Genomic DNA, 25,000 nt, shown 5'->3' on the forward strand with positions numbered 1-25,000 from the left:
TGATACATGAACAAAGTTGCTGGAAAAGCTCAGCAGGTCTGGCAGCATATATGAAGGAAAAAACAGAGTTAATGTTTCGGGTCCGGTGACCCTTCCTCAGAACTGAACTCCATCAACTTTGTTTTTGTTCCTGGTTTACAGCATCCATAGTTCTTTCCATTTTTACTAATGTGATAGTTCCTTTATTGCAGGTTAAATCCAAACAAATACATGTAATCTTTGATCCTTCAAGGACACTATTTCGAGTATTCTAGTATATATTTACCTTACCCAAAACCAACACTGTAAAATTACAAATTATATTAGGCAAAGGAGAATAAGCATTGAATCATTTATTGTTACACGTATTCAAAGTAAAAGTACCGTGAAAAGTGTGTACCTTCGCCATACATATAAATTTAGAATAATATAAGAAAAGATAACTTGAGAGTGTCCAACTTTCCGTTCCACTGCTGCAGTCCCGCTCTGGGCTTTCCGGCCCTTGTCATGCCTCCGCCAGAGTCCCGCTCCAGGCTTTCCGGCCTGCGCCATGCTGCTGCCAGCGCCCTGCTCTGGGCTGCCTCACTGGCCCACTCTCACTGCCGCTGCACCACCAGACCACTTTTGATCTGCCATCATCTCTCTGGCTTGATTTGCTGTTGCTGCAGGACACAACCCGTGCATTCAGCGCTCGCTACGTGGTTCCTGGTCGCGACCCAGCTCCTTCCTGACTGCTTAGGTAGGTAGTTAAAAGGAGTGGGGGATAGAATTACTACAGAGGGAGGGAGGAAAAAAAAAAGGACAAAGAGAGAAAGAGAACTGGCGAGCAGAGTGGAGCTCCAAATGGAGCAACGTACCCTGCCGCCATCTTGCCGGAAAGCATCTCTCCAAAGGGCATGAATTAGTAAAATATAAATTAGTTTTTTAATGACAATGCTTAAGAAAGCTTCAGATAACATTTCCCCAAGTTTGCCAGTGTATCATTAACTTCATATGTTAACTCTTGTTTCTTGCCACAGAGGCCACCAAACTTGCTAAGTATTCCAAGAATTTTCTGCTTGTAATTACTAGTTTGTTCAAACTTTAATCTTGTGCACCAGAATTCTTCATTTCAGCTAGCTCAGATAGCTGACATCAAGGAGTGAAAAAGAATTTAAACCATTCATGACCAGCAAATAAAACGATCAATTTCAGAGACATGACTTGGGTGTCTGTTACAGCTCCTTACTTTAACGGTTGCATCGATCTCTTTCTGCTTCTTCTCGTTGACAACATCATTGGCTTTGTCCTTCTCAAATTCTTTCTGACAACGATTTAGTAACAGCTTACGAAAATTTACTGAAGCTCCTGGCTTATCAGACATCGGGACCTTCAGCTAATGATAGAAAGGAACACCATTATTCAGTGTCAAGAGGTCATCATCAAAAACTCAAACAGTCTCACTCCCTCTATAAGTACACATTTAAAATTCAAAACTGTGATCAAATTCTACAACTGTAAGCAGTTATTGATGCAAAAATCATTGCCACTTTTTTCCAAAAATAGTATTATTCACGCTGGGGGCTAATGATCTGTGGAAACTTTCAGCAATTTTATTTTGATGATGAGTAATCATAGCTTCTGAACTGTTGTGATGCTCGTGTGAATGTCTGTTCCGTACAAGCTTATCTTTGATTTAATGTTATAGAACAAAATACATTTCTGACCTCAGTAGAAAAACAACGTGTTGTTAAATAGTTATCTTTTATTATGGGAAAACCTGCAATATCGCATCCTGTAAACTCAATGTGTTTCACTATGGACAAGCTGCAATAGGTCAACGTTGACTAACCCAAGCCTGACCTTGACTCATTATATAACTGAAATGCTTTCTTCTCTCTCCTATATACACTATTTAGTTATCTGTATTGCATGGAAGCAGGAGTGAGGTTGTGCTCATCAGCAGTCTCTTTCCCTTCTGCAAAAAACTAGAAAAATAAAAGTATTTTGGCAAATTAGATTTAAATAAAATAATTTTGTGCCTGCCACACAAAATACAGTCCACACACAATAAAAGAAAATGGAGACTTGCAATTTTAAAAACTATGCCAAAATTGACCTGTGTTCATAAAATGTGCACACTTGATATTCATTAACCTACCATTGTGAGACAGCGACACATATTAGCATATGCTACTGAAAAATTAGGTTCATCGATGGCTTTTTCGAACACTAGGTCAATAACTCCCTTCAGCCTCTCTTCTGTATCAATTGTCAGCTCCTGAACCTGCTTCATCAATTGTTGAAACATTTGTGGTGTCAGCTTGTTCAGAATGCTTCTTACTCGTCGGAACAATTCCTGGATTGAGCATAAAAGGAGAGCATGTTAAAAGCAAAAGCCAACTGAGGGAAGATCTTGCCTAAAAGTACTAATTCAACAAAATAATAAGGCCTCATTCGGATCTCATTAGCATACCTGAACTATCATGGTTTACAGTGTGATAACAAAGATGTTAATATTCTGGATAATCTACTGGTCATGTGAAGTTTTACTGAATGTGGCAGAACCCATGGTACATTGATGAGGGAAGCAGGCTCTACTTAATGCTTCCTCCAAATGATGGTACCTCCTCCACCAGCGCAGGATACCCTCCATAACGGGTTGGAGGGTCAGTTTTAAGTTTCGTGCTCAACTCCTTCAGCAGAAGTTGAACCAACAACTTTCAGACTCAGTGACGAAAGTATCACCATAGCTGACACCTCAAGTGAAGAACAATGAAACAAGTGATCAAAACTGAGGTCAAAGGTGTATGACTGGAAAAAGGGTATTTTTAAAGTTTCATATGTTTCAGAAAGCCTTTACCTAGTCAATGCAATTCTATGGATAAATGCACCAATTTCTAGAAATTCCACACAGTGTTTAGATGCAGGCTGTTTATGCTTAAAGGTGCAAAATATATTCAAGACAGTTTTGTTTTTATCTAACCTGTGTTTTTTGCACGTCAGAGTCATCAGAAATATCATCTCTTTTTAATATAGGTTTCCATGCATTCTCTGACTTCTTTAGTTGGATATCATCATTCACAGTTATATTCGTAATAATCTTCCTTGGTTCTCTTCTTTGCCCATGCTGTGATCTCCTTGGTCCAACATTTAACACCTAAAGAGTAACATTTGTTAATATGTAAAGCATTTATAAATCTTTTTGCACATTAATAAACCTCAATGTTGCTGCTGTGCTCTAAGTGGGAATAAAAAATTTCTTCTGCACAAGAACTAGAATTAATTTCCGTCAAAATCCCAGAATCCATTCAAAAACTCAGCAACCCTAGGTCCATCAGATCAGATGACTAGCTTTACTTCTTTCACCATGTAACAGCATTGAAATCAGGAAGGGGCCATTCATTTCCTCAAACCTATATTTCAATCAATCAATCAGATCATAATCTATATCTGAACTCCTTATCACTTGAAATCCTGCACTAACTATGGCCTATTTACAGCAAACGCCCATTCAAGATCACCTCATCCAGTGCTGTGCCACCTTAATGTCACAGATAATAGAACTGATATGTACACTTTTACTGTCATGTCTTCCACTTTAGCATATTTTGTGCTGGGGCCTATGTAGCAACTTTTGGAGCAGGTGAGCAGTGTTCAGTAGTACTTGAAGCATTAGTAATTTTTTTCCCCAAAAACTTGCAATGCAGTTGAGAGTGAAGAATATCTACAGCCAGAGTACTTTTCTGTACTGCTCACATTTGCGCATTCTCGATGCAATTCCTGACACTGTTATCCCGTTTTAATTTTGCAGCACTCCCAGACTGTAGAGCTTTGTATCAGGTAAAAACAGAAAAGCCATTTAAAAATTGGCGAGAGGGGTCCTTGCTGCAGTTACCTGCCTTTATTTGGGACATATGTGGGTTAACAAAATACAGGTCACCATGCTTACCCTTCAGAAGCCTGACTCCACAATCTTCTGATTAGCTTTGGACCCCCAAGTATGGCCCTTGTTTAGCTTTGCAGAATGAGAGGTTGAGTGGACATTTTAAAGCCAGTGAGAGTGAGAAGTATGTGCTGCAGGTGAGACGGAGAAGCCATTTCGAAGTCAGTGAGAGGCAGTTGCTGCAGATTGCAGTGCTGTCCTTGGCTCAAGGCCTCCTTTTGACAAAAATTACAAGGCTTGGCAAGAGGAAAGGGAAAGCCAGTAGGTCCTGACTCTGCAATCTTCTGATTAATTTTGGAGCCCCAAGTAGGAACCTTGTTGAAATTTACATGAATTGGAGGCAGAGAGGCCATTTTTAAATTGTTTGAGATTGGTTCAGGCTTGTGATTTAGTGCTTCAATTCTTTGCAATCTCTCAAACATTTTAACATGCCCAGTAAGCGATGGTAGTGTGTCTACTGCCAAGAAACCAAGAAAAATTGTCACTTCAGCAATGAAATTTGAGAAAGTTAAATTTAAAAATTGAGACCAGGGAACACAACCGATACTGGCAGAACACATGGGCGACCCACAGCACTTGACAAAAATCAAACAAATTGCGCAAAGTGTTACCACTTTAAGTCCTCACATGGTTACGTTGGAGTAGCAACAAGGGGAATGTGGAAAGTTTGGATCAAAGACAGAAACCAGAAGTACCTCATATAATATAAAAACAGTGTGCTGGAAAAACCCAGCAGGTCTGGCAGCATTTTTGGGGCGAGAAACAGTTAACAGTTTGATCTGATATGAACCGAAAGAACTGCGGATGCTGTAAATCAGGAACAAAAACAAAGTTGCTGGACAAGCTGAGCAGGTCTTCCTGAAGAAGGGTCACCAGACCCGAAACATTAACTCTGATTTTTTCTTCACAGATGCTGCCAGACCTGCTCAGCTTGTCCAGCAACTTTGTTTTTGATCTGATATGTATTATCTTCTGGAGCCATCCTAATGTTGCCAACCTGCTGAGCTGCTTCAGCACTTAGTTTTTATCCCAGATTTCCCACATCTGCGGTATTTAACTGTTAATACAGGATTCTCTTTGATGATTATCCAAGTAAAAGCAAGAGGTTCTATGACAGCTTACAGAATGAGCAGATTGAGAGTTCACACTCAAAAGTTTCACTGCTAGTTCTGGTTGATTCAAGTTTTTCAAGAACATTTCTTTCTGCACAACATTAAAATCACCAGGAAAGAAGCCAGTGCCATTACTAAAGTAGCTTATGAAATCCCTGCCTCCTTAAAAAGAATAATTATAAAAGACAGCTATTCACTAAAACCTTTTTTAATTAACATTTTTGGGTTGTGTTTTGATGGAAATGTATATGACAGACAGCATGCATTTCCAAAGAGGGAAATTTAAAACTGCAAAGAATGCTTGAAGCTGCACTTCATGAGAATGATACATGATATACAAAGCTTCAGCCTTTAGTTATGATCAGTCTGAGTCAAAAGCTTTCGGGGGGTTTTTCCCAAGGAACTTGTGTGTGTCATATGGCATTAAAACACGAACACATAGATCATGGAAGCACTAATAGTTCTTGATAATATGCCACTCCTGCATGGATGGAATACCATGCCAGAAAAAGTATCACCTTCACAATATTGCTTCTCTTGGATAATTGCCCAGGTCATTTTGTTAACCTTGATGACTTGTCTGAAAATGTGAAGGTAATTTTCCTGTCACCCAATACAATTTCAATGCTACAGCTCCTTGGATCCACATGCAATAGTAGTTTTCAAGACTTACTAGTTACGCCATACCTTCGTCTAGTTCAAAGCAGCAGACGGTAAGAATGCACCAAGAACCAGGGACCTTAGGACCTGAGGCATGCCATGTTGTACAGACTAGATTAGGAGGTTAAGAGGGTTGAGAAAGTCAAGTTCCTAGGAGTGACGATAACCGACAACCTGTCCTGGACTTCCACGTAGATGTGACAGTCAAGAAGGCACAACAACAATTCCTCTTCTTCAGGCAGCTCAGGAAATTTGGCATGTCCATAAGGACCCTCACCAACTTTTACAGATGCACCACAGAAAGTGTACTGTCCCAGTGGATATCGGCCTGGTACAGCAACTGCTCTGTCCAGGACCATAAGAAACTACAAAGACTGTGTGCACAGCCCTGACCACCACAGACACCAACTTCCCATCCACGGACTCCATGTACACATCCGTTATTGCAAAAAGGCTGCCAACATCATAGACCCCTCCCATTAATTGTAAGTAATGCTTACTTACAATTCTTCTGCCGCACCAGCAGGTTCAAGAACAGCTTCTTCCCTGTCATTATTAGGCTGATGAATGGACTCTCTAACTTCAAATAACGCTAATCTTGTTAATCTGATCTTGCCTTGCGCACATCCTGTGCAGTGTAACCTGTATGCCTTACTACGTCCAAGTGTTTTTTCAACCAATGATCTGCTGTACTGCTCGCAAAAAAAGCTTTTCACTGTATTTAGGTACACGTGACAATAAATCAAATCAAATCAGATTCAAGACCAAAACTTCTGTGAGATACCTCTTAGTTTGATGGTAATCCAAGAAACAGGTCAGGATAGCAAAAATATGGCTGATTTGAGGGAGGAAGTTACATTCTTGCATATGAATAGTTTATGGCAGAAAGCATGGCCCAAGTTTGTCAGTAACCTCAGAGGATTTTACAACATTGCCAAAGTTCAGAATCACACTGACAGGGGAACTTACCTTTGATGAAGTGGATGAAGTTGAATAGGAGACCCCAGGACAGGAACTGTCCGAAGAAGGTTTGACAGCCAAGGAGCAAAACAGGCATTTCATAACTAACTACCAACCCACTAGCTTCTGTTAATGAAACAATTGTGAAGAGCTTTCCAATTTATGGAATAGGCAATGGAAATCTTCACTGAGGGGGGTTTCAGTGTCCTTGGATAATTTTTAAGTTGGATGACAAATCTGGCCCTTCTCTCTTTTAACCCAACCCAGACTCAGAACCCTATAGTAACTTCAGTTTAAAATTGAATTCCATCCAACTGCAATCACTGAACTTCTTTGCATACAAAGATGTTGTATCTGTGCTCAGAAAGCATACTAAAATGGGGCTTGTATTACAAACACACAGAAAACAAAAGTTCTCTTCTGACCAGATCCGACAGTACACCAGTAATCGATTGACCATTAAAAATGTGGTAGACTCCATTTTTTGCAAGTTTCCTCTTGGAAGACATTAAAAAATGTAATTCATCTTTGCCTCCAATGTGTCAATGCACCCTTCAGAGGACTGAGCATTTAAAGACCACAATTTAAAACACCAATAAATTGAGAGATGGGGTCCCTCAGGAGTTGGTGTTGAGACCTTTTTAACCATTATACATAAAAAGACGTGAACTTGGGTATAAAGATTACAAAGCTTGGCACACAATAAATAATGAAAAAGATAGTTCTAAACATCAGGAGGACACAGGCTGGTTAAATAACCAGTTACATTAAATTGCATCTATCATATGGATAAGTGCAAAGTAATGCACTTTCACAGAATCAATTTTGAAAGGTAGTATAATCTTACTGGTATTATAATATTATTTGGTGTTTTCAAGAAGAGATGGAGTGTAACATACCTGAAAATGTATATTCACATTGATTACTTGAACAAGTATAGAGGAATTGCTTCCTCTGATAAGTGATGACTGGCAAACTAATGAGGGGCACTTAGGAGAATTTTTTTAACATGGAGGGTTGCTGAGATCTGTAATAGATTATTTTAAAGGGTAGTGACAACACTTTCCACAGTAATTTTCAAAAGGCAATTGGACTAGCATTTGAGGATAACTAATTTGCAAGATAATGGGAAAAACTTAGGTGAGATCTATATTGAGAACTATACTGGACAAATTTTTCTGAGAATCAGTACAGACAGGATAGGCTGAAGAGCTCTCTTCAGTGGACTCCTTCTTCCGTGACATAGACTGATGTCATGGTTCACAGGGTGGCAGTGATTTCCACATTCTTACCAATGTTTCTCAGACTATGTTGCTACATCCCTGGAGAGGTTAAACATCACCAGTGACTCAGTTATTGATCCTACTAAGGAAAGTCAATTCAGAAAGGCACTGAACACAAGGGAATTCATTTCCACCATGCAGATGCAAGGTCAACGTGTTGGAAAAGTTGCACAAAATTCTAAAGAACTAATCCACGTCAGCCATACCTGCTGCATATGTAGCACAATCTGACAACTGACTTATCAGCCATCTCAGAACTCAACAAGCCCAAGTGGAAACAAATCTGCCGAGTCCAAGAACAAAGAGGGACTGATGAGTGCTATGTAATTAGCATTTTTTTTAAACAAAGATTTTTCAGCGAGCAAAGTACAATACGGTAAATGCACAATATGGTAGTTCAACCTGAATGTGGATTTTCCAGGTGACCGAACATTGATTTTAGCAAAGAGGCCAATGAATTCTCTGATTCACAAGTAGTTTCATTTAAAGACCAATTTTAAGGAACGCAACTGGGATTTTAAGTGAAGTAATATCCTAGCAGTCTCAGATCTTTGGAGACAGTTTACCAGATTTCCAAACTCCAGAGCTGAATTTAATATTCCTTTACTTTTAAGGACTGGGTCCAAGATACATGATTACCCTTAGAAACAGCATAACATTTTGCAGAACATTACAGCTGTATCAGTCAAGTGCAGTTCTTGATATGCAAATCAAGACCAAGGAGTAGAATTTGCAACAGCAGTAAACAAATTCAGATAGCCGAGAATAGGCTCTAGCACCAAAATAATAAACATTTTAAATTTCAATATGAATCTTTGATGTGAGTAGAACAAAATTAGATGATCTAACAAGACGTGCCCCTCATATTGGGATGGAGCAATCTATTCCTCAGTGAGTTAATATTGTACAATTAAATATGTAAGTTTTCAAAATGTACCTAAAATGATTGGCTAAATTGTTAGAGCCTCCTTAAAGGCCTGCAACTGAATGCAATTAGTGGTAAACAATTAATTCATCTTGAAGCCATGACAAATTTTATGGGTGGATTGCTTTGAGTTCACCCTATGAAAACTTGTCTAAATGAGCATGGAAATGGTGGTGTGCTGAATGTAATTTGCAGTTACACCAACGTCTCTCAAATTGTAAAAAGCCGGGGATGGGAGGGTTGAATGTTGTGGTGTGAAGCTGCAGCTGCACAAAATCATCAGGCCTTAGTATGGTGAGGTTCTGTTAAAACAGAACAACTCTTGGGTATTAACTGATTAATCAACTGTCTATGTATCCAAAAACAAAGGGCTTGTGTGGTACACTTGCAGTGCCCCAACCTTTGCCACAAGGTTCAGGTTCAAGACGCACCCGTTCCAAGGGAGTGTAATAACATAGCTGAACTGGTTTATTTGAAAATATCTACAAAGAGAGATCATAGGGCTCATTATCATTTGAAGGCTCTTGTAGCAAAGTGGCAGTGTCCCTAACTCTGGGCCTGGAGGTGAGAGTTCAAGTGCCACCCGCTCCAGAGGTGCATAATAACTTTTTTAATCCACTGTGGGACAAGAGTGTTTTTGGTCAGCCAGCATTTATTCCCTGTTCCTCATTGCCACCTTCTTAAGGGTAACGAGCAATCTTTTGAACCATTGCAGACCATGTGCTGCAGGCAGATCGACAACGCAATTAGGAAGGGAATGCGAGGACTCTGACCCAGTCACACCGAAGAATGGTGATATAGTTCCAAGTCAAGATGGAGAGCGGCTTGGAGGGGAACTCGTAGGTATGGTGTTCCCACTTATTTGCTGCCCTTGTTGTTCTACATGGTGAATTTGAAAGGCGCTGTTTAAGGATGTATGGTGAATTTCTGAACTGGTTGATTCAGAAATACCTGAATTTTTTAATTGTTTTATCAAAATAGTGTAAAGATGGAGAAGCTGGGATTGTGGCAGAGAGATGACAAACTTTAATTTGGTCAATAAACCCTGTCCAGGAGAAGCAGCGTGTCTGTGTTTCCAATTTGCCTACAAGCTTAGATCTAGTTAACACTTTAGGCACATCTGTTCCTGTCATCCAGTTTATCAGCTTCCAGGTATCCGTAAGTAACAACAAGGACAACAAATCCTGAATATAGTTAAAACTGATGCTCCCTCTAAATTCCAGCCACGCTGGTCTCCATACGCATGGTCAGCACGTTGATGAATGACTTCCACTTCCAGCCTTAACAAGAGAGTAAAAATATTACAGGGAACACTGCTTATCACAATTTTCATATCAGTATAGATGTGGCATTAAATCTGGGGCTTGTCAGATCTGTATAGCTGCACCATACGAAGTGGTGCCTATTGAATCACTGGAGAGCCGATTGGCTTTCCAGTTGTATAACTAATTTGGAAGTAACACAAAGAATGGGATCTAACTTCATTGGCTGACCTATTACAATTATGTCCCTTGTGAGATCCACATTCTGTATACAATCCTATTTTAGAGTCCACTCACATCAAGTCCCCTGAGACACAAAGGTCATAATGCACAATACAGCCTGACATCAGTTCAGGTATAAATCATGCAGATATGATCACATGGTGAGGAAACGTGAAAAGACAGCAAATTTGACTATAATGGTTTACTTAGTTTATTAAGATTAGAAAAAACGAAAATAGGAGGAGTAGGACATTCAACCCTTTAAACCTATTTCACCATTCATGATGATCATACAACTTAATAATTTTTCACCCATATCCTTTGATCCCTTTAGTACCAAGTGCTATATCCAATTCCTTGCTGAAATCATGCAATATTTTGGCCTAGGCTGCTTTGTGCCAATTGTATCCACAACTAATCCCTCCAGGAATTAGAAACACTTATGCTCCAATCAGGTCAAAATTTCATTGTTAGTTACAGAAGTCAGAAGTGAGTGTGCAACGTGTGTGAAAATGCTTCCAAAGCAGTGAAAATCAATTGCAATACCTATTTTTTCCAGCTGACAGCTGTATGACTACGTGCAAGATACAAAATGAATGGCAGTACAGGTTCATTGAGTCCTCCTATTGCCTGTAATTCACCAGTTAGCCTAACACACCATTGCTATTCCAAGTATGTAAGTTAACTGTATATTAACAGTCAATCCCAGTTTATCCAATCTAGTCTTGGATTTTCTTAGAGTAATGTATTGCAATCTGGGTGGGATTCTGGAATGTTTTAGCTCATTTGGCTGGATGGCAGGTTTACAATGCAGAGTGAGGCCAAAAGAATGCATTCAATCACTGCACCAGTTTTAGGCTACCACAAAGGGCTCACCTTCTCAATTTCCCCTCGCCTGAGCAGCAATGACCCTCAGGTTAAACCACCACCAGATGTCCCTCTGTAACGACAGAGCAGCCCTACAGTCCGATAGGACTATGGCAACTTTACCAATACTTGTAATTTTAATTCTTAAGTAGCAGGTTACAGCAACAGGACATTGTATTTCTTAAGCACACAATTTATTTTTGTTAATTTGAAATTGAAACAGTAAAAGAGAAAATGACTTGCAACTTCAATTGGCCACTTCAATTCAAACAGTTTGTCACTGCAACAATGTCATAGTGTCACAATCAGAGGCTAGGAATTCTGTAGGGAGTAACTCACCTCCTGACTCCCCAGTACCTGTCCATCTAAAAAGCACAATTCAGAAGTGTGAAGAAATGCAGTTCATCTGCCAGGATGAGTGCAACTCCAACGCTACTCATGAAACTCATCAAATTTGGTTGATTGGCATACTATCCACCCCATCACTATCACATGTGAACAATCAACGACGACTGCACCAGCTCGCCTAGGCTCCTGTGACAGCATCTTCTGAATGTGTGACTCCCCAGAAGGGCAAGGGGCAGCAAAAACAATGGGAAAACTACAATGGGGAACCTAGAAGTTCCCCTCCGTGTCACACACCATTCTGACTTGGAATTCTACTGCTGTTCCTTCACTGCTGCTGCATCAACATCCTGGAATTTCTTTGCTAACAGCTGTGGGTATTGTTACCACCCCATGGACTTCAGGTGGTAGCTCACTGCTCAAGGACAATTAGGGGTGGGCAATTAATGCTGGCCATGAACGAATAAAATGCTACACTCCACAATAATCTAGAGGCCTGGGCTAATGCACTGGGGTGACAGATTCAAATCCAAAAAGGAGTTGTTACAGTTTAAATTCAATCAAGAAATCTGGAATGTAAAGTTAGTCTGTATCAATTGTCGTAACATTCCATCTAGTTCACTTAAGCCTTCGAGGGAAGGAAATCCCTCATCATTACCTGTCTTACTCTCATATGACTCTTGTTTTACAGGCATGCGGTTGATCTTAAGTGCCCGCTAAAATGGCCTAGGAAGCCATGCAATGACAAATGGGATGAGCAAGAAATACCAGCCTCGCAAATGATGCCACACCCCATGAAAGAACAAAACAAAATAAATGCATTTACCAAAAAAAAAATAAACTTTTCTAAAAAACTGCAGCAATCATTTAAAAACATTTATGGGGAAAGGATAACTTCTTTTTATTTCTCGAGAAAATCTTCTGGAACTACCCACAGTCCATTTCATTTGATATTTTGCAGTGGTTTGGTAAAACCTAGTGGTTTGCTTGGCCATTTCAAAAGTCAGTTAAGAATCAAAACACATTACTGCAGCTTTGCACTACAGCTAAGAATAGCAGATTTCCTTCCCTAAAGGATAGTGAATCAGATTCTTTTATGAAAATCAATAATAGCTTCATGGTTACCATTTCAGATGAGAGTAAGCAAAGAGTCAGCATAAATGAGACACTGCATTTTCAAATTGGCAGGCTGCACCTAGTGGAGTGCCGTAAGGATCAAGGCTGGAGCCTCAGCTACTTAAAAGTCTATAATAATGACATTAATGAAGCAACAAAGAATAAAATATTTAAGTTTGCTGACATTGCGGAACTACGTGGGAATGTAAACTGTGAAGAGGACATAGAAAAGGCTGCCAACAGACATAGCTTAAGCAAATCCACAACAAGAGTACAGACAGAGGGTAATGTGGGTGAGTGTGAGGTTATTTATTTGGGTCATCTGAATAAAGGAAGTTAAAATATTTTTTTAGATGTGAATAAATATTGACTGTGATCAATATTCAGAGGCATGGTGTATAAGTACAGGAATGTAGGAAGTTAGCATGCAAGTACAGCCAGCAATCAGGAAGGTTCGTGGCACTTCTGCCTTAAATTTTTCATTTACTCGTAGGACATGGGTGTCACTGGCTAGCCAGCATTTATTGTCTGTCCATAGCTGCCCTCAAGAAGGTGGTGGCAAGGTGTCTTCTTGAACCACTGCCATCCACACGGTGTAGACTGACCCACAATAACCATATGGAGGGAATTCCAAGAATTTGACCTAGCAACAGTGAAGGATCAATGATATATTTCCAAGTAATGATGAAGAGCCACTGGGAGGGGAATTTGCAGGTGGTGATGTTGCCATATATCAGCTGCCCTTATCCTTCAAGATGGAAGAGGTCATGGGTTTGGAAGGTGCTGTCTAAGGATCCTTGGTGTATTTATACAGTGCATCTTGTAGATTGGAAGCACTACTGCTCCAGACCATCGGTGGTGGATTGATTGGATGCTTGCAAATGTGGCTCCAAGCAAGCAGGCTGCTTTGTCCTGGATGGTGTCAAGCTTGAGTGTTGTCAGAGCTGCATCCAAAGCAGGGATTATTCCATCTGACTTGTGCCTTGTAGATGATGGACAGTCTTTGGGGAGTCAGAGAGTGAGTTACTCGCTGCACTATTCCTAGCCTCTAACCTGCTCTTGTAGCCACGGTGTTTATGTGGCAAGCCTAGTTGAGTTTCTAGTCAAAGGTACACCCCAGGATGTTGATCGTGGGGGAATAATTGCATGGGCATTAGAGTACAAGAAGAAAAAAATTCAACAATTGTACAAGGATTTGGTTAGACCATATTTGGAATAACGTGTGGAGTTTTGATTTTGATATTTAAGGAAGGATACATTGTTCTTGCATCAGAGGCAATACATCAAAGGTTGAATAGATTGGTCCCCATGTTCAGAAGGTTTAATTGGAACTATTCAATAGAGTTTACAAGAATAAGAGACAATCAATTGAAATATACAAGATTTGAAAGGGGTTTTATAAGGTAAACACAGATTGTTTCCGCTGATTGGCAACGTAAAACGTAGTCCAAGGACAGGGTCGATCATTTTGCACTGAAATAAGGAGAAATTAGTTTACTTAAGATTGTGAACCTTTGGGATTCACTACTCCAAAAAGCTGATGCTCCATTATGAAGTACATTTAAGGCTGAAACAGGCAGATCTTCAGTCTCTCTTTTGGTCTCAAGAGATACAGGGTATAGGTAGGAAAGGGGAGTTGATGCCCCAGATAGCCAAGATTACAATGAATTGCACAGTACAAAGGTCCTTCTGGTCTGCTCCTGTTCCCATTTCTTGTGTTCTTGTACTAAAGTTAGCTTTTAATTCTAGATTAATTAAATAAATTTAAATTCTACCAGCTGCCATGGTGAGATCTGAATTCACATTCTCAAAGCAGTTGTTTGGGCATCCTTGGGAGCAACATGGCACAGTGGTTAGCACTGCTGCCTCTCAGCATCAGGGACCCAGGTTTGATTCCAGCCAAAATGAGCGACAATGTGGAGTTTGCACATTCTCCCAGTCTGTGTGGGCTTCCTCTGGGTGCTCCAGTTTCCTCCCACAGTCCAAAGATGTGCAGATTAGGTGGATTGGCCGTGCTAAATAGCACATAGTGTCCAGGGATGTGTAGGTTAGGTGGATTAGCCATAGGAAATGTGGGGTTACAAGGGTAGGTCTGGTTGGGATGATCTTCGGAGAGTCAGTATGGACTCGATGAGCCAAATGGTCTGCTTCCACACTGTAGGGATTCTATGATTATGAGTTCACTGATGACAACACTAAGCTACCATGAGCTCTGCTTACTTGAACATGGGACCTAAATTTCAATGTTCCAGCCAATGGAGAGGTAGTCATCCTGAAACCTTTTGCTGATCACCATGAAGTAGTGACATAATAAAAACACAGTCCATGAATCAACTCAAATAAGTTCCAGAAATTACAAAGCTCAATGCGTTCTGGGTATACTTGCAGGGACACATTCAACTCTTCCAAGGATGAAGATTAATTCCTGATCAAGTGCAGTAAACTGACTTCGATAATGTCACAGGGACACAGTCAGAGTAAAGTAGGAGCTGGGAGGAGTCAGATCCAAGGCTCGTGTGCTGCTAACAGTGTCAGTAGTCATAAGAAGTCATATTCATGTAATCTAAATAATTACAATAATACAATAAACTTTATCTTGCTTATGAAGCAAAAATCTTCTCGCTGGACCAGAAAGGTGGCTATCCTGACACACACCAGACTACTCCAGGGTCCAAGAAATCCTTCATACAAGGTGAGCACCGACATGATCCCAACAGTAGGCCCTGACACAATTTAGTATTCAATAGTGACTAGCATTATTTCTAACAAGTGTCAACTAAGAAATTAGGTTTCAGGTTTTCAGAAGAAAACAAAACAGGATAAAGAAACACTGATGATCCTGAAGCTTCAAGCCAAGCAGATTGATGACAATGACCCACAAATCTCGTGGCAAAACTCAAAACAGAAAAAATACTTCAGTGAATGATGCAGAAAGCATTTACATCTGACAGAAGACACTCGGAAACAGAGGAAATTTGCAAAGCCAAGACAGGGATAGTGGCTGCATCATAAGACAGCGGGCTGTGGGAGTCTAAGGAAAGACATACTGGCATTGGAGGCTGTTCAGAGAAGGTTTGTTAGGTTGACCCCAGGTACGAAGGAATTTTCTTATGAGGAGAAGTTGAGTAGGTTGGTCCTGTCCTCAATGGTATTTAGAATAATGAAAAGCAACCTTACTGAAGCAGAAAGAATTCTTAGGGGACTTGACAGAGCAGTTGTGAAGAGGCTGTTTGCCTTGTGGGAGTGTCCAAGACCAGAGGGCATAATCTCAGAGTAAGGGGTAGCTCATTTAAGGTAGAGATGGAGGAAAGTTTTTCTCTCAGAGGATAATATTTCTGTGGAATTCTCTTCCTCTGATGGCTGTAAAAGCTGAGTCATTAAGTACATTCAAGGCTGAAACAAAAAAGATTTTTAATCAGTCAGGGAATAAAGGGTTACTGAGGGGAAAGCAGAGTTGAGGATTATCAGATACTCATGGATTTATTGAACGGCATTGAAGACTCAATGGGCCAACTGATCACTTCTACTGCTATATCTTATAGTCTTATTGTCTTTTAATATATCTATCATATTAGGAAGCTATTGCATCAAAAACAGCATTTTCAGCAAGTTAGATTTCATACGTGGGTCAAATGTAACACAAATACATACAAATATGGGACAAAATTGGAGGTATATAATAACTTTTAAACTGGACATCAAGATGGAAGCTGAACAAGCAAATACACTTCTATACATAATTGGGAGCATAGCAAATGATATTGTCCACCAAGACATAAATGAAACATTAGGCAATTTCAAAGAGGCATTCAAAGCTTCTGACAATTATTTCAACTTCTAAACTAATGGCATTCTTGAAAGGGCAAGATTTAGTGCAACAGTGCAACATTCAAATGCATCCACACGTGGTTTTACCAGTAGTCTCTACAGGCTGAAGAAAAATCATACGGACTTAAAATATTAACAATTTCCTCTCCACAGATGTTGCCAGACCTGTTGAGTTTCTCCATTACTTTTTGTTCTTATTTTAGGTTTCCAGCATCAGCATTTTGCTTTTTTCTGAAAGCTTGAGAGGAAGTCCAAAACAATAAGATGCAGCAACTACTCAAGATCATCCAACATTGCTCAATAGGATGCAGAAGCATCTGTGATTGAATTGGGCCAGATTGCTACACAGCACTCTAAACACCAATCAACTCCAAATCCAAGTTTTAATAGAGGCTGAGGGGATCAGGAAGGACAGGGGCTAGTGTGCTCCTAAGTGTCTCTGGTGTAATGCAGGTCATTTTGAAATAATTTGTAAATGTTTGCAGTAACGTAGTGAGGTCAAGGAAAATGTCTGACATCCCCATATTTCAATGGGAAATCCCTACCAGTAACGGGCATACGATCAAGCCAGAATGAACCTCTATTAAATACAATTGAGGAAATGTACAAACTAGTTTCATTAATAATTCATTTGATGAGAGGAAGAGAAAACACAAAATATTCAAGAAGTTGAAGTAACATGTCCTCATAATTCAGCACAGATTCAAAGGCAGAATGAGTACCAAATTCCACTGATGCAAAGTGAAGACACGGTGCATAAAATTCCAAGCTAGACATAACCAAGAAGAGAGAAATTATGCGCAAATATCCAAGCTCATGTGAGATAAATACAGCACGGACCATACCAACAAGTATAAAAATCTGTTGCACAGCACAGAAATCCTCTGCCAATGAAATGAGAGACTAAAGGGCCCTCCAATTTACGAGAGAACTTGAACTGTCCAAATCAACTACCTCGAACCCAACATACCTCCAGGTCTGAAGAGAACTGTGAAACATCCAGAATGTTTGAATTTGTAAAGTCAAAACCTGAAGTGAGATGGTGCATTGGCAAACGCAAATACGTAAAGAAAAGCATAACAATAATAGTATGAGCAGGAAAATACTTGGGAGAAGATCTGCATATCTGAAAAGGTTAATACTTCCTTCAGTGCAGAAAACACAAACCACTGCAATATTGAACAGGGATTTGGTCAGAATAAAGTAGAAACTGGAAGGGAGCAGACGTGAGGCTCGTGACCTTCTAACAGTCTCTGGAGCAATGTAGGTAATATTCATACAATTTGTAAATGTTTTCAGTCATGCAATAAATTTCACCTTATTTACAAAAGAAAACTTTTCTAGTCTGACCAGAAAGGTGCTTCGGGATTGAAGGAACCTATTCACACACAACACAACAGAGGTGACTCATAAAAGGCTAAGTAAAAGAAAACTTAAATGCAGTCTAATCACAAGATTCAATACATATCAAAAGTACTATGTTCTACTTCAAATTACAATTCAGAATAAACTGTCATATTAAGTTTTCATTAGTTTGATCCACAAATTCTTCTATAGGTAGCAAATAAAAACAAAAAAAACTGCAGATGCTGGAAATCAGAAACAGAAATTGCTTGAAGAGCTCAGCAGGTCTGGCAGCATCTATCGAGAGAAATCAGAGTTAACGTGCTCGGGTCAACTGACCCTTCCTCAGAACTGATGGCAGCTAGGAAAATGCTGGTTTTTATGAAGGGGTGTGTGTGTGTTGGGGAGTGGGTAAAGAGTATACATGGGTATAGAGCCCAAAGACAGAGAAGAACAGTTAGACAGAGAAAGGAGTGGATAACAATCAGCCAAGGAAAATGAATGGCTACTAATAGGGCCAATTGGTGGCTGACAATGGGTTATTTCATGGCAGATCATGTGATAACACGGCCTGATGTGTGAGGTTCAGGTAAGGACATGGGAGAAGGCCTCAAACCCTAAGGGTGTTGAACTCAATATCGAGTCCAGAAGGCTGTAGAGTTCCAAAGCAGAAAATGAGGTGCCGTTCTTCCATGCTTCCGCTGAGATTCGATGGAGCATTGCAGCAAGCTGAGAGAGATGTTGGCCAGGGAACAAGATGGGGTGTGTTAAAGTAGCAAGCAACTGGAAGCTCAGGGTCTTTTCTGTAGACAGAATGTAGTTGTCATGCAAAGCAGTTAACCCAGTCGATGCTTCACTTCCCCAATGCAAAAGGAGACCACGCTGTGAGCAGTGAATACTAGACTGAGTGAAGTGCAGGTAAAGCACTGCTTCACCTGGAAGGTGTGTTTGGGCCCTTGGACACCGAGGAGGAAGGAAGTAAACGGGCAGGTGTTACACCTTCTGTGGTTGCAGAGGAAGGTGCTCCCACACACCACACCTTGTTATCACATGACCTGCTGTCACACACAACCCACTGATAGTCACTAATAGTCCCCATTAGTAGTTATTCATTCTTCAAGGCTGATTGTTATCCACTCCTTTGTCTGCCCAACTTTTCTTCTCTCTCTTTGGGTCACTCAACCTGAACAGTTAACTGATTTCTCTCTGATGCCAGACTTACTGAGCTTTTCCAACAATTTCTGTTTTTCCACAATGTTCCTGGAGCAGCCAGTAGAAAAGTCAAAATTAGGGCAGATAATAACAATTAAAAATGGATGGAAAGGAAGAACATATGGTGTGATGACAACTTTTTAAAAATTTAAGATCAAATGCACAGGTCTTTCATCTGGAATGAGCAGTGTTAGGCAAACTATTCCAGGTAATTGTTAAATTGAGGAGATTAAGATCCTCATTCTTAACCTAAAATAATTTTAATAATTATTTCAATTTTTTTGTCTCAATTAACTCCAAGAATTTAAGAAAGTCTCTGATCTTGCAAATGGTACATAGCCAGTGCTTGCAACCTTGTAAGGCTATTCCTTTTAAGGGTAACCAAGAACATTGCTATTGATAATGTGGAACTTTACTCTACCAGAATACAGGTTTCATTGTCTATGAATTGACATCAGTGAATGATACATTCTAATTGTCATGTTACTAATGAACATCTAGAAATAATAGACTGATGTAAAACACAATTTTCTGCAAATGAGTGGGAAAATGTTATCTGATCTTCCAAACCGACTCTCGTTCATATACGATGACACAAATATTTCAGTGATATTTATATCTAATTATGATGGACGAAGAGTTGAAGGAACAGTAACATCCAGTTTCAGAACAAATCTGAATATACATTTTCAAGAACTTAAAAAGGACCATATAATCATGTTAGAATAGATATAATTAATTGCCCATTCATGTTTGGCATTGACTACTCTCTTATTCAAACTAATATTCCCAAAAAATGTAACTGATAACAGTAATGAAGTTTCAAAGAAGTAGGTCCATTAGTTTGTTTAACTATCTTGGTTTCTTCCATGGAAATGAATATTGACAAGGTGAGCCATTTTTTGGGAGGGGGCGGGGGTGGGATGGGATGAGAAAGAGGGAAAGAATCACCTTCCTGATAGAATTCAGGATACAAACTGTGTATGGTTACCAAATGAATTCTTGCATTCATAATCACATATCTTATTATAGATGTCATCCTGTCAGCCATTAACGTCTTCATGCACAACGTAATCGGCCTTTGGCTTTGAGCCTGCCTCTCTCCATAGACAGACTATTAAAAGTAATCTCTGCTAGCTCCAGATGGAGATACTGACATTTTCTGGAAAATGAAAATAGCTTTGTATTTTTCAATGCCAAAATGGCAACAAACCAAGATTTGAGTAAGTGGTTACAAGCATTACCATTCCATCTTTTTTCTGCACTTCGTATACAACAAATTAAATGAAAATAACGAAAGCCTGAGTTTCAAGAAAATGCGAAGCTCGTGAACTCCCTGGCTCCCTGAGTAACAGCCATAGCTCTAGGTTTACTTAAAAAAAGTCCAAGTGAAAGTCCAAAACTTGAGAAAGTTGAAGCCAATTATGCATGAACCTCATGATTTTTAATCACAGTTTAAACCACCTGTCCAAAATGCAGGTAGTTGCATTTCCACTGCTTAGTAGTCTGCCAAAGTTTTCTTGTTTGTTTGAAGTTCAAATCTGTTTAAATTTCACTTAGATTTGCAAGAAACTAAATTTATTGGTTACAACGACCTACAATCAATCCCTTCAGTAAAACCAGCATTACAATTACAAAACCATTGGCCAAGATTGGAATCTGATCTCTAAAGACATCCACCCCTGATCAGTTGCAAATCTGCGATATGCTCATCTGAAACATTGTGATAGGGATATTCAATGAAGACATAAGACTATCCCAGCAAAGATAATTAAGTAATATTATGTGCTTTAAGAGAATCATGACTTACTGTTCCTGCTCGCCCACTTTGTGGCTGCCTTCCAAAATCTGCATAAGGTGGTGTGAAGTCTGGGCCTCGGGGCAGCATTCGTGAGGGGTCCAAAGGTCTTGCAATTTGTTTGGTCTGATTGATCTGAAAATGAAAGCATCTTTTGATTCAACAGGTTAAGGCATAATACACAATGGACACTTACAAGAGGTAAACCAAGCTGATACATTGATACTTTGAAAATCATAAATCACATCAAAAAATGGTGCATGACAATGCTTTCAGGGATGGTTAAGTTTTAAGGATAGACTGGTGTAGCTTAGGCTTTTCTCCTGAGGAAAGGAGGATGAGGAGGACTATTAATAGATATTTAATCACAACAGGCTGAATGACTTCCTGTAACAATTCTATGATTCTATTAAGCTGAAAGCAAACTTCTTTCAATTAAAAGAACAAAGACAATAATCAGGTTAAAATATGTTATTTATTTGGTTTATAAAACATCTTGCAATCATTTAATATCTTTAAAGTAATAAAATGCCCCAAGGCACTTCATTGGCATTTTGAAGTAAAATATAACAGCAGGAAGCACCTTCCATATCCATAACCACTATCAACTGGAAGAACACTGGCAGTAATTAATGGAAACACCGCCACCAGCAGGTTCCCATTTAAGTCACTAACCATCCTGACTTGGAAATACATCATTGTTTTTTCAGAATCACTGAGTCAAAATCCTGAAACTTTCAAACAACATGGAGTATCTATCTACACCAAATGGACTGCTGCAGTTTAAGAAGGAAGCTCACCACCACCTTCTCCACGGCATTTGAGGATGAGTAATAAATGCTCACCCAGCCAAAGATGTTCATATTTTATAGGTGATTTTTTTTTTTAGTAAGTGTTTAAAGCAGATGATCAAAAGCAGAGTCAGAGATGAGTTTGCAGTGGCATCTTAAGGGGGAAAGACAGTTAAAGGAATGAATTCCAGAGCATGGGGCCCAGGATGCTGAAGGCACTGCGAACAAAGATGCAATTTTTAAAATCAAGAATTCTCTGATGGCTAGGCTTATAGGCCAGGGAAGATTACAGAGATAGGGAGAGGTGAGGCCATGGAGGGATTTGTAAACATGGAAGAGAATTTTAAGTTTGAGGCAATTCTTAACAAGGAGCCAATGTAGGTCAACAAACACGGAGATGGTGAACAGTTACAGACACAGTAAACAAGAATTTTGGATGATGTCAAGTTTGCAGAGGGTAGAATATGAAAGACAGTTTGAGGGTGCACTGGAATAATCAAGTCCAGAGATAGCCAAGCCATCAATAAGGATTGCAGTAGTACAAGTTGAGCCAAGCACAGTCTGGTATGTTACAGAGGTAGAAATAGTCAACTACAATGATGGCACATGTCAGGGCCATATGAAAGGCTGGGAGCTCATCTCGGGATCAGTATTACCACCAAGGCTGTGAACAGCCTGATTCATCTTTATAAAGCTGCCATGAAGAGGGCTGGAGTCAATGAATACGGAGTACATTTAGTGGTGGGGCCGAAGACAATGACTCCTGTCTTCCTAATAGTTAAAGGGGAAAAAAATTCTGTTCATCCAGTATAGGCTGTTGGACAAGCAGCCTAATACTGGAGAGAAAGCAGAAGGATCCAAGGTAGGAGATTTGATTTTTCAGGGCACATATGGAAATTAGTGTTTAACTTCAAATCATATCACTGAGGGGCAGTATGTAGATGAGAAATAGGGGGCAAGGAAAAGTCTCAGAACACCAGTGTTAAAGTGTCAGTGGGAAGCAGCCTTTGCTATAATTTGATCGATAAAAATGGTATCAGATGAATATAGACCTACTCAGATAGATGGAGAAGTGACAGAGGAGGATTAGTAGGATCTGAAAAAAAAATGTGTTCACAGGTATAGGAGGTGACATTCAAGCACATAAGAGGCAAGAGAAATTGGAGACCAAATGACAGTTTGCAAGAAAAGAGGAATTGAGCGGAGTTCTTTTTGACAGGGGTGATGAGGAGAATTTGAAGAAAAAGGGGTCAGTATCTGAGGAGCGAGAATTGTTAATTATGTCAACTAACGCAGCCACCAGAAGGGGAGTTGGGTGGTTAGCACTTTAACGGGAACAGCTATAAGGAAGCTAGAGGTGTATTTGAAGGCTGAGAGAACATGACGGGAAACTGGGTAAACCAAGTTCATGGTAACAACAGGGTAAGTGTACCTGAGAGGAAGTTTGTCTCAGTGAAGCAGGCAGATGGTAAGGAAGTGACAGAGTCAGCTGATTGGGTGGTCCCAATCTTAGCTAAAAACGCGACGAAGTTCCTCACTTGTTGTAGATGAAGGCTCAGAAAAGAGGGGTTTGCAATAAAGAACATAGGAAATATAATCATAAAATCCCTAAGTGTGGAAGCAGGCCATTTGGCCCATCAAGTCCACAATGACCCTCTGAACAGCATCTCACCCAGATGCACCTCCCTAACCTATCCCTGCAATCCTGCATTTTCCATGCTAATCCACCTTGCCTGTACATCTTGGACACGATGGGTAATTTAGTACAGCCAATTCACCTTATCCCTTTGCACATCTTTGAACTTTGAGAGGAAACTGGAAAACCCAGAAGAAGCCCACATGGACACAGGGAGAATGTGCAAACACCAGACAGGCAGTTGCCCGATGGTGGAATCGAACCTGGGTCCCTGGTGCTGTGAGGCAGCAGGGCTGCCTTGATCGTAAACCTTCTCTCAGCATCTACCCAGTCAAGACTCTCAGAATCTGATTTGTTTCAATAAGATCACGTCCCATTCTTCTAAACTCCACGGAGTGCAGGACTAACCTGCTCAATTTATGAGAACAACTTCAACCCAGGAATCAACCTATTGAATCACTGTAGCGAGAGAGAGAAACAGAGTTAATGATTATGGTCTGTGACCATTCATTAGAATTGTGGAAAGTTAGAATTTCTAACTTTTTCCAGTTCTGATAAAAGGTTTCTACCTTTCAGTATGAAGATATTAACAAAAGCTTCTAAGGTCCAAATTAGGCATACACACATTCACTTTTAGCTCAGCGACTATTAAATTCTGACACCAGTTTGCGGGTGAATTCTGCAAACAGACGTCACTTATTAATTATCCATCTGTCCACAAGATAACTAGCCAAGACTGAGCACAGCACCATCACTACTGACAAAATGTATGGGTTTTCAAACATCAGCTGTTGAAGCATATGGAAAGCAACTTCACGACATCCTTAAATGGGATGAAAGTTTTATCCATCATGGCTCCAAAAACTTTGCTACCAATTAATTAAAGTCCTGTATAGATACTTTCTGAATCTGGAAGCTGGTACAAGAAAGGAAGTCTCTGAGTAATATTCATTGACATTACTGTATAGCATGAAGCTTCCCGATTTATAGGACTTTTTTTCTATTTGATGAACTGCATCACGGTGGCTTGCACTGTCATGCCAAAGTACATTGCACATCCAGACCAATATTCTAGATTTCCACATGGAGCATGTCAGGACTCCACCTTTTATAACAGAAATAGAATGGAAAAGCAGGCAATTTTCTTTAACAAGAGTACCTTGAAAATATATAAAGCATTATCATTCTGGACAAAACCAAGGATTGCTCATTACGCTTCAGAAGACAAAAAGATATTGGGAATAATGTAAATACTTTGCCAGGGATCACAGTCACACTGGCTTGTAACAATTATTAGGTCGCATTAACACTTGGCTAGCAAACCCACCTTATCAAGAACAACATCGCTAATTGCTGGCAAACCATCTGGCTTTTGTGTACTAGCTGCAATGAACTGGAACCCAAGGAGAAATTCCCGGTCATATCGTTTCTTTCCTTCTGGATTCAGCATTTTCCACTGCTCTACAATGACACAAAATATACATTGACTTTATTTGGCATTCATGTTTAAAGGGCTGATTTTAAAAAAAAATCAGGTCATTATTTCAACATTACAATGTTGCAAAAATATTGGCTAAAAGGTTAGGCTTTTGTGGATGAAGACTTAGAATGCCTTTCATCAAAACATTGTGTGCATTTCAAAACTTGGGGCTGTTCAGTCTGAATAGATGGCATCTAACAGTCAATCTTAAGAGGTATGAAAGGCAGTCAGGATGAAAACAGTTAAACCAAAATA

At 39.8% G+C, this 25,000-nt stretch overlaps 1 protein-coding gene across 1 annotated transcript in view; it reads right to left on the reverse strand.

The window, feature by feature from the left end:
* LOC109918788 (eukaryotic translation initiation factor 4 gamma 3) overlaps window positions 1-25,000 on the reverse strand; it is a 273,469-nt gene that overhangs the window by 247,798 nt on the left and 671 nt on the right. The window contains exons 2-6 of the mRNA XM_048614905.1: window positions 24,593-24,752; window positions 20,851-20,973; window positions 2,945-3,118; window positions 2,120-2,317; window positions 1,208-1,354 (exon numbers count right to left, since the gene is read on the reverse strand). Coding sequence (XP_048470862.1) covers window positions 1,208-1,354; window positions 2,120-2,317; window positions 2,945-3,118; window positions 20,851-20,973; window positions 24,593-24,752 — 802 coding nt within the window. The remainder of the gene's footprint in view (window positions 1-1,207; window positions 1,355-2,119; window positions 2,318-2,944; window positions 3,119-20,850; window positions 20,974-24,592; window positions 24,753-25,000) is intronic.

The sequence above is a fragment of the Rhincodon typus genome, chromosome 31 (assembly GCF_021869965.1).
Source record: "Rhincodon typus isolate 14 chromosome 31, sRhiTyp1.1, whole genome shotgun sequence".
In the NCBI taxonomy this organism is placed as follows: Eukaryota; Metazoa; Chordata; class Chondrichthyes; order Orectolobiformes; family Rhincodontidae; genus Rhincodon; species Rhincodon typus.